Below are 12,813 nucleotides of genomic sequence, written 5' to 3'. Positions count from 1 at the left end.
ATCCAAACTAAATCTACCCTCTTTCTACTTAAATCCATTTCCCCTTGTCCTGGTATTATCAGTCCTTTTGAAGAGTTTACTCCCCTCCTGATTACAGGTTCCCTTTGGGTGCTGAAAGACTGCAATGAGTTTAAGGTTCCTCTTATCCTTTCCACACGTGGCAAATGTGCTGCAGGTGAGCATTGCAGCCATTGAGCAATAGCATCTTCCTTTCCTTGCTGTTTTGTAGTTTCTGTCAGTCAAACTTGGGGTTGATTCACTTGTAATGGTAAGGTAAAAACAGCAGCTGCTGTTACAGCGTTGGCTGAAGGGCAGCATATGTGAAGAAGCAGATGTCTTCTGTCAGACCTGAAGATCTGAATGTGGTTGCAGGGTACATCCATCTTAGTTGGCTACTTTATCACAAAAATGGCTCAAGTACAAATGTGTTACTATTTTGATACTCTTTTATATAGCAACTTTAGAAGAAGTACAGCTGTGCTTAATATTGCCCTTTGCAGAGTGACACGAGATATAAGCCAAACTCAGGGGAGCTGGAAACACTGGGTCAGGCAACAGGGGCAGATGTTGCAATTCTTACAGGAAAGAGCACTGACACCAAAAGAAATATCTTAGCAAAAACTATGGGGATTGCTTTGGTTTAAAGCTACGGATTTAACACGTGTGTTCTGTTTCGCAGCCACTGGTTGTAGGTTGCCACAGAGCCGCAACAAAGGCAGAGCTGGAGTAGTGGCAGATTTAGGATATTTGTCAAGTTATCAGCCTCGTGTGTTTGAGGCAATTTAAGATCCTGCACAGAAGAATGAAAGCAGTGAGATAGGAGGCCGCTGAAAGTCCTGTGCTTTTTATTTATCATGAGATTTTATTCCTTGACAGCTGTAGGTGCTGTGTTCTCTCCCCTTCCCCCCCCAGTAAATGTAAATAGGAACGTATTCCATAACTGACTAATGCCAAGCTGAGTCTTTAATTCTGATCATAAGGGCCACTCATCACAAGCTGCTGGTCATCTGAATCCTATAAAAGAGAAGGGAAAACAAATCAGGCTGACATCGTGCATATGAAACTCACATTTTAGGAAGGTTTGGCCACATAGATGGAAGTGTGCAACTGCCATTTTTGCACTGAAGAAGTCTTTTTTACTGCATGCAAAAAGGCTGCTCTGCTCTTTAGTTGCTGTGTGTACATGAGGGTCTTGCTAAATTGGGCCACTAAGGCAATCCGGGTGCTTAAGTCTTACCCAGATTTTCCTTCTCTTGTTTCCCACCCCGCTCTCACTGTGTCTCAGATGCTGTGCAGAGTGCTAGCGTGACACTCAGCTGCATTTGCAGCGAAGAGAAGACAAAACTGAAAGGCTTTTATGTTTGTATACACATCACAGCCCCATTTGAAGACTGATTTAGTTTGGTTCTCTTTGAAAGCGGCTGCAGCCTGACTAGTCATTACTTAGAATGGTAGAATCACTAGGGCTGGAAAAGACCTCCAAGATCATCCTGACTCAACCCCACTGTGCCCACTGACCACAGCCCTCAGTGCCACATCCACACGGCTCTGGAACACCTCCAGGGATGGTGACTGCACCACCTCCCTGGGCAGCCTGTGCCACTGCAGCACCGCTATTTCTGGGAAGAAATAGTTCCTAATATCCAACCTGTACCTCCTCTGGAGCAACTTAAGGCTGTTACCTCCTGTCCTACTTGAGACAGAGCTATAGAACATAGCCTCATCTTAGCTCCAAGTGAGGCTACCCTGTTGCTGGCAGGGCTGAGATAGAAAAGCCAGGAATTTGAACGATGTTTTTCCAAAAGACCAAGTGGGTATTTTCCTTTATATGATCACTCCCTCTTACTATGATCTTAGTTATGTCCCAAATAAAATTTAACACTTACCAAGAAAAGATCGTAAGTAGGTTCTGATGGAGTCAGTGCAGAAGAACTTTCATATGAGGGGTTGGTGATATTTGAAGGCTGGGGCTTGTCCAGTGATGTTACATCAGTGTCATCTTTTGACTACAGAAAATAACACAGATGTTCTTAAAATCCATCCTCATCCTCTGGTGCATTAAGTGGGGCACTTAACCTTCTCTACTGACCAGTGCAGTGCTGTGAATTAACTGGCTTTATCATAGAATTACCCAGGTTGGAAAAGACCTTGAAGATCATCAAGTCCAACCGCAGCCTAACCATAGTACCCTAACTCTAAAAACCCTACACTAAGTCATATCCCTAAGTACCACATCCAAATGGCTCTTAAACAGAACCAGGAATGGCGATTCAACCACCTCCCAATCTACTTATCGTCTAAGTCAGCTGAAATATTTCCCCCCCTTCTTATTTTTAAGCCGCTGTGAAGAACTGGGAGAGGAAGTACTGTACTGGTGTCATGTGTCAGTGTGAGCAGTTCAAGCATAAAGTGACCTGCAATGTTTCTAACTTAATAAAATGTAAGGATAAATTGGAACCTGTAAGATCTGGAATGCACAGTGGGTCTGGGAAGTGCAGGCTGCTTGCTTTACCTTGAAGTGCTGGAAGCCTGTGCTTTTCTTCCTGAATCGAAGGTACGAGTATCCGATGAAGGCCACAACTCCAATAACCAGGCAGATGCCAAAGAATATCCCTGTCCCTGTACCGGCATGGAGATGAGCCTGGAAGTATGGACAGGGTGAGCTGTGGGGTGTGCACTGATTGCCTGCCAGCACCCCAGCGCTGTGACGTCTCCCTGAGCTACTCTTGAAGAACTCAGCTGCTCTTGTGGTGTAGCTCCCCACTACATGATCCCCAGAGACCTTTGAATATGACCTTCTGATAATAACTGCAAACTAGAACTTGGGTACTGCACACTGGACAATGGTTGTGGTGCAGCTTCAGCTTGTTTGCATTTTGAAATACCCAGAATAGACTGTGTTAGGCATATGCATAACTTCTGAATGAATTCCTAGGCAAAGAGTTGAAAGAATTTGGCACGTAATCTGGATTTAACCTATATGGGAAGAACGTTCCCAAACTGGCTTTCTGGTTTGCCTTTTGCAGCCCTGTGGCCTGATACAGACTGCAGTCCTTTCTACACTGCACTGCTTTGCCATGCATTATTTGGTTTCGTTTGGCTGCTCTTCTTCCTCTATGGATGGGGTAACTGGAACCATGGTGGGAATTTATGCATGCCAATAATAGTAATAATAATAATCTGAGTTTTGAAAGCACTTTGTTTTGGAAAGAAACAAGTGCAAAAACCAACAATCAGAAGTTTTCCTCAGGAGCTTGAAAGATGCTTTTGGAAAAATTCAAAGGGATCTTTATAAAACCTTGGGTGAATACAAAACAGCTGAAGAGACTGAATTGAATTGAAGTGAAAAAAAAAGAGAACAAGCTTTGCTACCGCTTTGTTCTCACCCTCTGAATTTCTTTTCATATAACTTTTTAAAATAAGACTGTATGTATGGGAGGGAAATTGGGAATATATGAATATCAGAAATTAATTTGGGATATAAGCCACAGCCATCTCCCACTACCCCAGAAGTCCCTGTGTACTTACAGGTGCTGGTGGAGCCCTCAGAGGCTCTGAAATGACATGGATTATCCCGTTGGAAGCGACTATATCCCACTCAACAATAGCGCTTCCATCCACGTATCTGGTCTCAGTCTACCAGGAGAGAGAACAATGAGATCTGAGCCCTCCTGCCTTTGGAGCTTATTTCCCCAGTTACTGTGTCAAATACTGACGCACTGAGAGAAATCACTGGTGGGCTCACACCATTGCCCTGCTGGACACCTGCTTAGGATGATCCCATCGTCATGGCTCTCTCACATGTGGTATAGCCTTTATCCTTACCCTCTATACTGCCAGCAGGCTTTTCTTTCTTTTCCTTTTTTCTCCTCCCTCAATTGGAAAGTTACCAATAAACTTTATGAATGACAGTGTCTTTCTTTAATGATAAGCTGCTGCTCTTGTCCCTCCTGCCCTTGCTCTGTTCTCTCCTGTAACCCTTCCTGTCTGAAAGAAGGTTTGACCCAGGGCTTTATCCCCATGCTACAATGCCTTCAGGCTGTCTGAGCTGCATCCTTTGAGTTGTGCATCTTGGAGTGTGGCTGCTTGCAGATGTGTACGTTTGCAGTTTGCCAACTGCTGTCATAATCATGGAATCATAAAATCATTATGGTTGGAGAAGACCTTTAAGACCACTCTGACCAACCAGCACCATGCCAACTGACCACGTCCCTCATTGCCACATCCACACGGTTCTGGAACACCTCCAGGGACGGTGACTGCACCACCTCCCTGTGCAGCCTGTGCCACTGCAGCACCGCTCTTTTGGAGGAGAAATGTTTCCTAATATCCAACCTAAACCACCTCTGGAGCAATGTGAGGCCATTATCTCTTGTCCTATCACTCTTACTTGGGAGAAGAGACCAATCCTCACTTCACCACAACCTCCTTTCAGGTCACTATAGAGAGCAATGAGGTCTCCCCTGAGCTCCTCTTCTCCAGACCGAATGATCCCAGTTCCCTCAGCTGCTCCCAGTAAGACTTGTGTACCAGACCATTCAAAGCTCTATTGCCCTTCCTTGAACATGCTCCAGTCCCAGCTCTGCCTACCCCAGGAGCACCAGGCTTCTCAGTTCAGCCTCTTATTGCTGCTGGCTGTAACCTCGCAGTTACCTCAGCACATTAGCTGATTAGAGGGTACAGGATAAGAGGGAAAAAGCTGGCCATTTCTTACAAATGTACCTGTTCAGTGGAAGGAGCTTGGTATTCTTTTCCCCTGTTGTCTGTTATCAGGAGCTTTTCCCCAAGACGAGTCAGGAGAGTGGTTCCATTGGTCAGGTCTTCATAAAACACAATACTGGCATTAGATAAATGTTGCTCAATGTCTCGACCGGAAAGTGTCTAAAAATCAGAAAGAAATACAAGGAATGTTAATCAGTCCCTTTAATCCACTGGATTTACACCCATCCAGAGTGCCTGTGGCCTTTTTCCTCTTTGCTATTAATGTTTCGGCAAGTGCAATACAGGACAGGGTCTATTGGGAAACCTGCATGTGAACAGTGGGGAGGATCCTTCGACCCTGCTGGCCTTTGGCTGCTGCAGGCTACATCTTGGCTGTGCTGGAACAAAGGGTTTTACTCTCTTGTGACCTGAAGTGATGAGCCCTGGAGATACTCAAAATAGCCTGATGCAAGGCAGAGCTTAAACTCACAGGAATTGAAATCTCTTGTATCCTGCTTTTATTAAGTGCACAGCCTTATTCCTGAGTGGCTGATCACTCTGGGACAGGTGGAGAAGTCCTGACCTCATCTCTTTGGCTGGGATTGCACCTCAGCTGTTGGAGGCAGCGTTTGATGGAAGGAAGGAAAAAAGGACAGGCAGAGGAATTTAGCTGGGACCAGCCTTCTTTAAAGCATTTGCAAGAAATATCATCAGTACTGCTTGCTTTGAATAACTGAGCTTAATGAAACCAGAGGAGATTTCATGTCAGATGGACACCTTAACAGCTGGGTGACTGAAATCCCTGATGGAAAATTCTCTGGGATGACTCAGACTTCAGTAACGTGGTATTCCTGACTACAGAAAGAAAGCAGAGAGTGTGAAATTAATTCTTCCAGAAGCTCAGTTCAAATTATGTGGGGTTACAAAGAAATAGTGCCATACAAAGACTGTTTTTTTAATTGAGATTTCATCAAGATAGACAAACCCATGAGTGGCTGTTTAGGAAGTGCTATTAAAATGAAGAAAGAAAAGAGAAAGCACCCTTGCCTGATTTTCCCTTAGTCCACTATCATTTGGAGCGAAGAGTGTGGCACGAACTGACAGGTCAGTAAGGTACCGCAGGAATGCTCTTCCCTTCCGAGAGCTGTTGGAGTAAGCCATGATTTTCTGGGCAGAAACAAAATTCAGCTTTAGCGAAAGGCAATTGTGAGATAAAAATAAGTCATATGAGTAACAACAAAGAGGTCTTTTTCAACCTTGGTGGTTCTATGAACCTATAATAGTGTTTGGATGCTGGGACAGCCCAGTTATCCCTGTGCCCATGGCAGGCCATACCTCCAGGAAGTTTGTGAGCGTGGGGAAGGACATCAGCACTTGCAACAGGTTCCCACTGCAGGAGGAGCCGTCCCCGACGTAGCCTGGCCTGCAGGTGCAGTTCACCTCTGGAATGCACACAAACACAGACAGCTGTGTGGGCCAGTGCCCTTTTCTAGGTGGTTTTGGGTCTCCTTGTTCTTGGCTGCCAAAAGTACTCAGAAATAGGGCTGCTGCTCCCCCTTGCAGTGAGGCTGAGATGGCCATTCTCACCTTTCTCCCTGTAGCAGAAGACATCCCATGTTTCACTCAGGTTGACCCTTTTCCCATAGTCCACGATACCAACATACCCGGCGCCGCAGTTTGGTGATGAGAAGGCAGTAGGGTAGCCCACCCTTTGGCCATCCAGCCAGCCAGCCGCACACAGGTGGAACCGTGCCTGCAAGGCCATGAGGGAGAGAACATGGGGAGAGCTGGGTTTTGGGGCCAGAGCTGCTGTCGTCAGCAGCTGGGAACGAACAGGGACAGCATCTGACACCCCCCCCAGCCCACTTCTGGGAATCTGAGTGAACTCCCTGCCTTGCAGCCTGCCCTGCTTTTGCTGTTCCCTGCCCTCCCAGCCCTTCTGTTGCTGCAGAAGGAGTCTGGCTGTGGTCCAGCCTTGTAATTTGTGAAAAATGTCTTTCAACCATGAGCATCTTCCTTCCTTCCTCCCTTCTGCAGATGGTAAGGAGACAGGACAGCACAGTTTGGCTCACTCTACTGAAAACAAGTTTTACAAACCCGAGGTGTGATGATGCTCATCCCACTGACATCAACCATGTGCTGCCTACAGCACACTCAAGGAAAAGGAGAGTGGAAATGGCTCTGCTAAATTAACAGTAGTCTTAAAGCATTACATTAATAAAAATAATAAAATCCAAATGTAGATCTAACTTGTACATTTCTTATAGAATACCTGACAACTACAACTCTCATGCAAGTCTGACTTCATTCTCTGGAAAACTGGAAGCAAGAATTTGGCAACTGAATTGTTTTCAGTGCTCTATGAGCAGGCATGAGCCCCTAACCAGTCTGAAAACTGCTCCCAGGCAAACATATGCTGGGGTGGCAGAGGGGAAGAAAGGTGAGAACAAAAAACTTATTGACACTGAGCAGCAGCTCCCTTGCTCCTCCCTCTCCATTTACTCTGTGGCTATATCCACACCAGGGGCTCCTCCTGCAGCGAGCCTACATCACCTTCTGTGCGTACAGCAGCTGGTTGTATGTGGCAACGGTGGCTGACTCATTGGCACAGGCCTCCTTTGCCTTCTCATAAGTCATTTTGTACTGCCCCAGGGGGGACCGGAGGTGGAAAACTCCAACTGTCGTGTCTGCAAAGAGAGGGAGGAACGAGATCTTCCTGGTGGAGCTTCCATTTCTGGATTAAAAATCAACTGTGCAATAGGGAATATCTGCGACTTTTATGAAATATAGTTAGGACAGACAGGGAATCATGGATAATAATAATGACTTCATCTGTTGCTTCATAAACCCAGTATTGCAAAGTATTTAACGTTCTAAGCTGAGTTGTGCTTACATCTTGTTGTTTCCAGTGGATAGAGGTAAAGAACTGGGAAACTTACAGAGACAAGGACCCAGGCCAGACCCATTGACATCAGTGCAGTGGCACAGGGACAAGGACCCTGTCCCATGGTGGTATCATCCTCACCTTGGAAGTGGAGATCAGTGCAGTCTGCATCAGGGTGGCACTGCCCGTTGTCCTGCAAGCAGCGGTCGAGAGGAAGCTGCATCACTGAGCAGTTGAGCCCATCACCGATGTAGTTGTTTTTACAGTTACACTTGCGTTTGTCCTGGTTGGGGGAAGAATAAAAAAGGCCAAGCCAAGTATTTCACTGACATAAAAGAGGTATTTCACACAACATACTGAACTGTTGGGAAAATGTCACTTGTTACAGCCAGGAATGGGCAAACAGAAAAGTTGCTACTAACAACCATGATTCAACAGACTGCAAACTGTCACACTGTTGTTTCTTCTTTTAGGCAAAACATTTATGCACGTACTTAGGTGTTTTGCTAAATAAATGCCAAGGCATAATTCCATCCACAAAGCTAATAGCATGTGTTGGGGAATTATATGACATGCAATTAAGACAAATGGATGACACACCAATCTAAACTATATCTACATGACAGCGTGGAAGCATGAAAGGAATTTAGCAGTCCACTGATCATAATAAATTGGGAACTATAAACTGAGGAAGCTGACACAGCCAGGGATTGTGATGGTTAGCAGCTGGAACAGATTAGCAGCGAGGCTTTTCTAGATAGTTCCTGGAAGACACATCAGGCAAAGCACCAACATGGAACAGACAGATGATCCCAAAAGTACCACAACAAATGCTGGATCAAATCACTGCCACAAGTTTTCCTCAATTGCCTTAACCTTTCGTGCCAAGAATCAACTGCAGGAGCTATCTAAGGGTCTGATGAACCAAAAAGTGATGTTATTCTCCTAACTATCCCTACGTATAGCCACCAATACACACAAAGTTTCATGCTGCCAAACTTCTATTGCAAATAGGGATAGCCAAGAAGGGAGAGCTAAAAAGAGTACAGAAAAGGTATGCATGCCAAAACATTCTATCTACTGTAGCACCCTTTTCCTCAGCCCTCATCTGAAAGGATGCCAAAATGGATGTGGAAAGTAGATTGGAGTCTGTCTGCAGGCAGTTCTCATCTGTTTGTTGGTTTTGAATTTAAATAATTGTTGTGGGAAACAGGGGGCTCTCAGAGGCAGAGGGTGTGATCCAGCTGGGAAGAAGACTTGTTGGCACTGGGAAGAAGTGTCTCAGACTTTCATATGGAGACCTAGATCATTCAACTTACAGGCCCTATGACAGTGCAAATAGCATGTTCATGGCAGCCTCCATTGAACCCATCGGCACAAGGATTTATAGGAAGGCATGTGAAGCCATCTCCTTTGTATCCCTTCTGACAGTTGCAGAAGATCTTCACCCCGAGCTGTGTGCAGTTGGCTGCCTTGTGGCACCCACCGTTGTTTTGTTTGCAAAGGTCTGCAGCTGAGCAAGGAAAAGAAAATGCATGAGTAAAGTTTGCTTTTAAAGGGTTTGCTCCTCTCAAAGTCAAACCATCTCCAGTTTGTTTTTTTTTTTTAAAGCTTGTTAAAAATACTAGAACATTTCTTTGGGTAAAAATACTATTTGAGTTTCCTGAGGCACTCCTGCAGTTGCACAATGGCTATCCCTTAGGGCTCTGAGGCCTTTGGCAGACGTCCTTGCTTTAAGAGACATAGCACCAACACCCGGAGATTCTGCTTTGACTCTTAGTAGCCCAGGGGAGCTGCATTTTGGGGACTCTGCTCTACCCAAAGAGAATTTGGAGGATGCAAGAAACCTGGCTTGAAAGTGACTTATTGCAGTGATGCTACTGGGGAGCTGCCTTGCCTCGAGCCAGTGAAGGTGATCCTGTAAGTGCAATACTGGGTGAGGGAGCTCACCTGTGCATGTGATTCCATCCCCATTGTAAAGTGGCTTGCACTGGCATGTGTTGTTCTCCATGCAGACGGCGTTGGCAGAGCAGCTTGGAGAACACACTGGTGGCAAGGCTGTGGGGAAAGCAAAACAGCTGGGATGTAGATGGTTTTTGCATTGCAATACTCTTACTTCATATAGATAGGAACACCCTCATCCAAGTCTTGCTAAACAGAAAACTTGTAAAAATTTTTAATGACTGATTAACTCTTGGGTAGTACCTTCCAGAGAAGGAAGCACTCATATTCCATCTCATGGAGGGGAGACAGGGAGGTGAAGGGATTTATTCACAGTTAGAGATGCTGCTCCTATCTATGAAACTGTGCTCTTGGGACTCCTTAGTCTCCAGTGAGAGCTTCTGGCATTATCAGCACTTTTTCACTCTCGTCTATGCAACCCCTCTGTTGAACTGTGCATGCAGAAGCAGATACCTAGCTTGTTTTCACACAGCCGGCCAGTCCATCCTGTCTCACAGAAACATCGTCCTGTCCCTGAATATCCTTCCTCACACAGCCCGTTGTTTTTGCATTCACAGGCTGCAAAAGAAACACACAAAGATCATGTATAGAGTTGCCTCTGGGAAAGAAGAAGATATTCCCCTAGAGAAGCCTTCCTTAGATTCTCAGTTTAGCTACATTGACTTAGCTAAGTTTGACCTCACAGTTTTTCACCATGAGTTGAGTCATGCAGAGGACTTGACTTCCCAGGGTGGTTGGGCAGCCTCCATGGGCAGTAAATGAAATATAGACTTACGCCTGCAATTGGAGCCATATCTGCCCGGCAAGCACAGCTCACATGAAGTCCCATTGAAGCCACTGTAGCAGTGGCACTCTCCTGTCCCGGTGTAGCCATCATCACAGTAGCCATGGCTATTGCATGGTGTCTCTGGACCCCCTGGGCAAGCTGAAAGTTTAAAGAAAGGGAATGAGAGAATAATAATTAAAAAAATGGATATTGAGTTCAAGTGCATGTTTATTCATTTCCACTGTTCATTATTAATTGTTTTATAAGATCTTGAACAAAAATAATGCCCGTAAATGAATCTCTGTTTGGGTTTGTACAAGCAGCTGTGACAGCTCTGTGTCCTACTGACACAAACCTCGTGTCTATTTTTGGGTTGACAGGACTTTCAGCTGGTGTCTGATTAAGACTGTGTGTGTACGGCTACAACAGAGCAATCTCTACTCTTCAAAGCATTCACTGAGTTCACTGCTAGCATGGAATTTGAAACCTGCTTCAAGTGGGAAAAAAATTTATTATTATTATTATTATTATTATTATTATTATTATTATTATTATTATTATTATTATTATTATTATCAGTGAAAGAGTGATAATACTTTGTGTCATCTGTTCTTGTGAAGTAGTTCCCTTGTTTTGCAGCTGGTCTCAAGCTTCTTATGCTGGAGGCATGGATGTGGGCATTTGGAGAGCATGCAGGGGAGGGCCACAAAAATGATCCAAGGGATGAAACACCTCCCTGTTAGGACAGGCTGAGAGAGCTGGGGCTGTTCAGTTTGGAGAAGAGAAGGCCTGGGGAGACCTGAGAGTGGTCTTTCATTATCTAAAGGGGACAGACTTCTTAGCAGTCTGTTATGATACAACAAGAGGAAATGGTTTCAGACTATAAGAGGGAAGATTTAGACTGGACACAAGGAAGAATTTTTTTTTATGTAAAGGGTTGAGAAGCACTGGAAAATGTTGCCCAGAGAAGTGGTAGATGCCCCGTCCTTGGAGACATCCAAGGTCAGGCTGGAGGGGCTCTGGGTATCCTCATCTATCTGTAAACATCCCTGTTCATTGCAGGGGAGCTGGACTAGATGGCCTTTAAAGATCTCTTCCAACTCAAACAATTCTATGATCTTAGCTCACTCAGTTCACATTTCTAAAGCTGTTAAGCCACAGGTGCCCATTCCTCCAGAGCACAGAATGCTCCTCATGGAAAATACTGCAGCTGCTGCTTCAGGGATGCTTTTGTTCCCTCCTCTTTCCAACTGTTGCCCCAGAGAAGCACTGGCCATCCTGTCCTGCTCACTGGGTGCTGCCCTACCTTGGCAGTCGGGCCCAAAGTACCCCTTGCAGCACTTGGCAGTGTGGATGACCATGGAGCAGTTCCTGCGGCAGCCATCCCTCCGTAGCCCATAGGAATCATATGTGCACCGGTAGATTCCTTCCTGGACATCGTGCATGGCAGTGCAGAGAGGTAGAAAACATAGGAAGATGAATGCTATGAGAAGGTTTGGTTATTTATATCCATTTATATAATATATATATCACCATTTCTGACATGCAATGAATTAAAATATAAGAAGCCTCCATTTTTCCTACACAGCTTGCTAAGCTTGGCTAATGAAACCAGCGGCTGCTCTGAAGCACTTACTACAAGAGATGCCATGTGAGACCATCAGTCATCCCATGCCCAGCATGCCTTCAGACAGCCTTATGTTATCACATAAGACTATGGTTTCACTGTTGAGAGGGATCTTTTTGCCAAGCAACTTATTCCAGTTTGTGTGTGTGTGAAGTACAGAGATGAGCAAGTTAGGCTGCTTAAATGCAAGATTTTAATGTATTACCTTTGGTTTTGTCCCTGGAGGGCATTTGGCACCGCTGAAGCAGCTAGCACAGTATCCCTGTTGTACAAAATAGAAAGAAAAATAAGCATACTGGCAACAAAAGGCTATTTTGAGTAGACAAAAAGCGTCTGTTTTGTGTGAGCAGTAAATACGAGCAGAAAAGAATGTGGGTTTATCACGTTTGAAACAGAACATAGCTTTGGAGAAAGGAGAGAACAACAAAATAGTTGCATTGATTTATTGCCATGAAATGCAAGAAATGAATGTGTGTCCCAGAAGAAATCTACTCCTGATCTAAACAAGTAAGAAAATGAGATGGTGGATATTCTTTAAATAGATATTCACATGGGGTGCACCTGATCTGGGTGTATGATTTGAAGTACTAATAATTGGTTACTTCTTGAGAAGCACAGGCGTTCTGGGGAATGACATCCATTTCAATTAACAAAATAAGGAAACAAGAGGTAACTGAAGCAGATGGGCTATGGAAAGTTGTTGGTTTCTTGGCTGAAATATGAATTCCAAGATGTTTTGAGAACGATTACGTGAAATTTTATTTACTTCTAAGGGATTTTTTCTTTTATGTTTTGAATTAAGCTGAAGTTAATTTGGTCTTTAAACCTAAAATGTTTTGTTTTGGAAATAATGAAATTAACAGGAGCCTCAGA

The 12,813-nt window shown here is 44.7% G+C and overlaps 1 protein-coding gene across 1 annotated transcript in view; it reads right to left on the bottom strand.

Moving 5' to 3' along the window:
- Nucleotides 1-828: 828 nt before the first annotated feature.
- Nucleotides 829-12,813, bottom strand: part of STAB2 (stabilin 2) — a 74,457-nt gene continuing 62,472 nt past the window's right edge. The window contains exons 54-69 of the mRNA XM_015867626.3: nucleotides 12,146-12,202; nucleotides 11,620-11,743; nucleotides 10,323-10,472; nucleotides 10,001-10,105; nucleotides 9,536-9,643; nucleotides 8,905-9,098; nucleotides 7,727-7,868; nucleotides 7,255-7,388; nucleotides 6,289-6,454; nucleotides 6,037-6,143; nucleotides 5,749-5,868; nucleotides 4,723-4,881; nucleotides 3,529-3,636; nucleotides 2,513-2,641; nucleotides 1,887-2,006; nucleotides 829-1,014 (exon numbers count right to left, since the gene is read on the bottom strand). Coding sequence (XP_015723112.2) covers nucleotides 964-1,014; nucleotides 1,887-2,006; nucleotides 2,513-2,641; nucleotides 3,529-3,636; nucleotides 4,723-4,881; nucleotides 5,749-5,868; nucleotides 6,037-6,143; nucleotides 6,289-6,454; nucleotides 7,255-7,388; nucleotides 7,727-7,868; nucleotides 8,905-9,098; nucleotides 9,536-9,643; nucleotides 10,001-10,105; nucleotides 10,323-10,472; nucleotides 11,620-11,743; nucleotides 12,146-12,202 — 1,974 coding nt within the window. The 3' untranslated portion in view covers nucleotides 829-963. The remainder of the gene's footprint in view (nucleotides 1,015-1,886; nucleotides 2,007-2,512; nucleotides 2,642-3,528; nucleotides 3,637-4,722; nucleotides 4,882-5,748; nucleotides 5,869-6,036; nucleotides 6,144-6,288; nucleotides 6,455-7,254; nucleotides 7,389-7,726; nucleotides 7,869-8,904; nucleotides 9,099-9,535; nucleotides 9,644-10,000; nucleotides 10,106-10,322; nucleotides 10,473-11,619; nucleotides 11,744-12,145; nucleotides 12,203-12,813) is intronic.

This window comes from Coturnix japonica, chromosome 1 (genome assembly GCF_054131305.1).
Source record: "Coturnix japonica strain WE chromosome 1, WE-NBRP24, whole genome shotgun sequence".
Lineage (NCBI taxonomy): Eukaryota > Metazoa > Chordata > Aves > Galliformes > Phasianidae > Coturnix > Coturnix japonica.
Note: the sequence above shows the minus strand (reverse complement) of the source record. Positions and strands in the feature narration are given on the sequence as shown.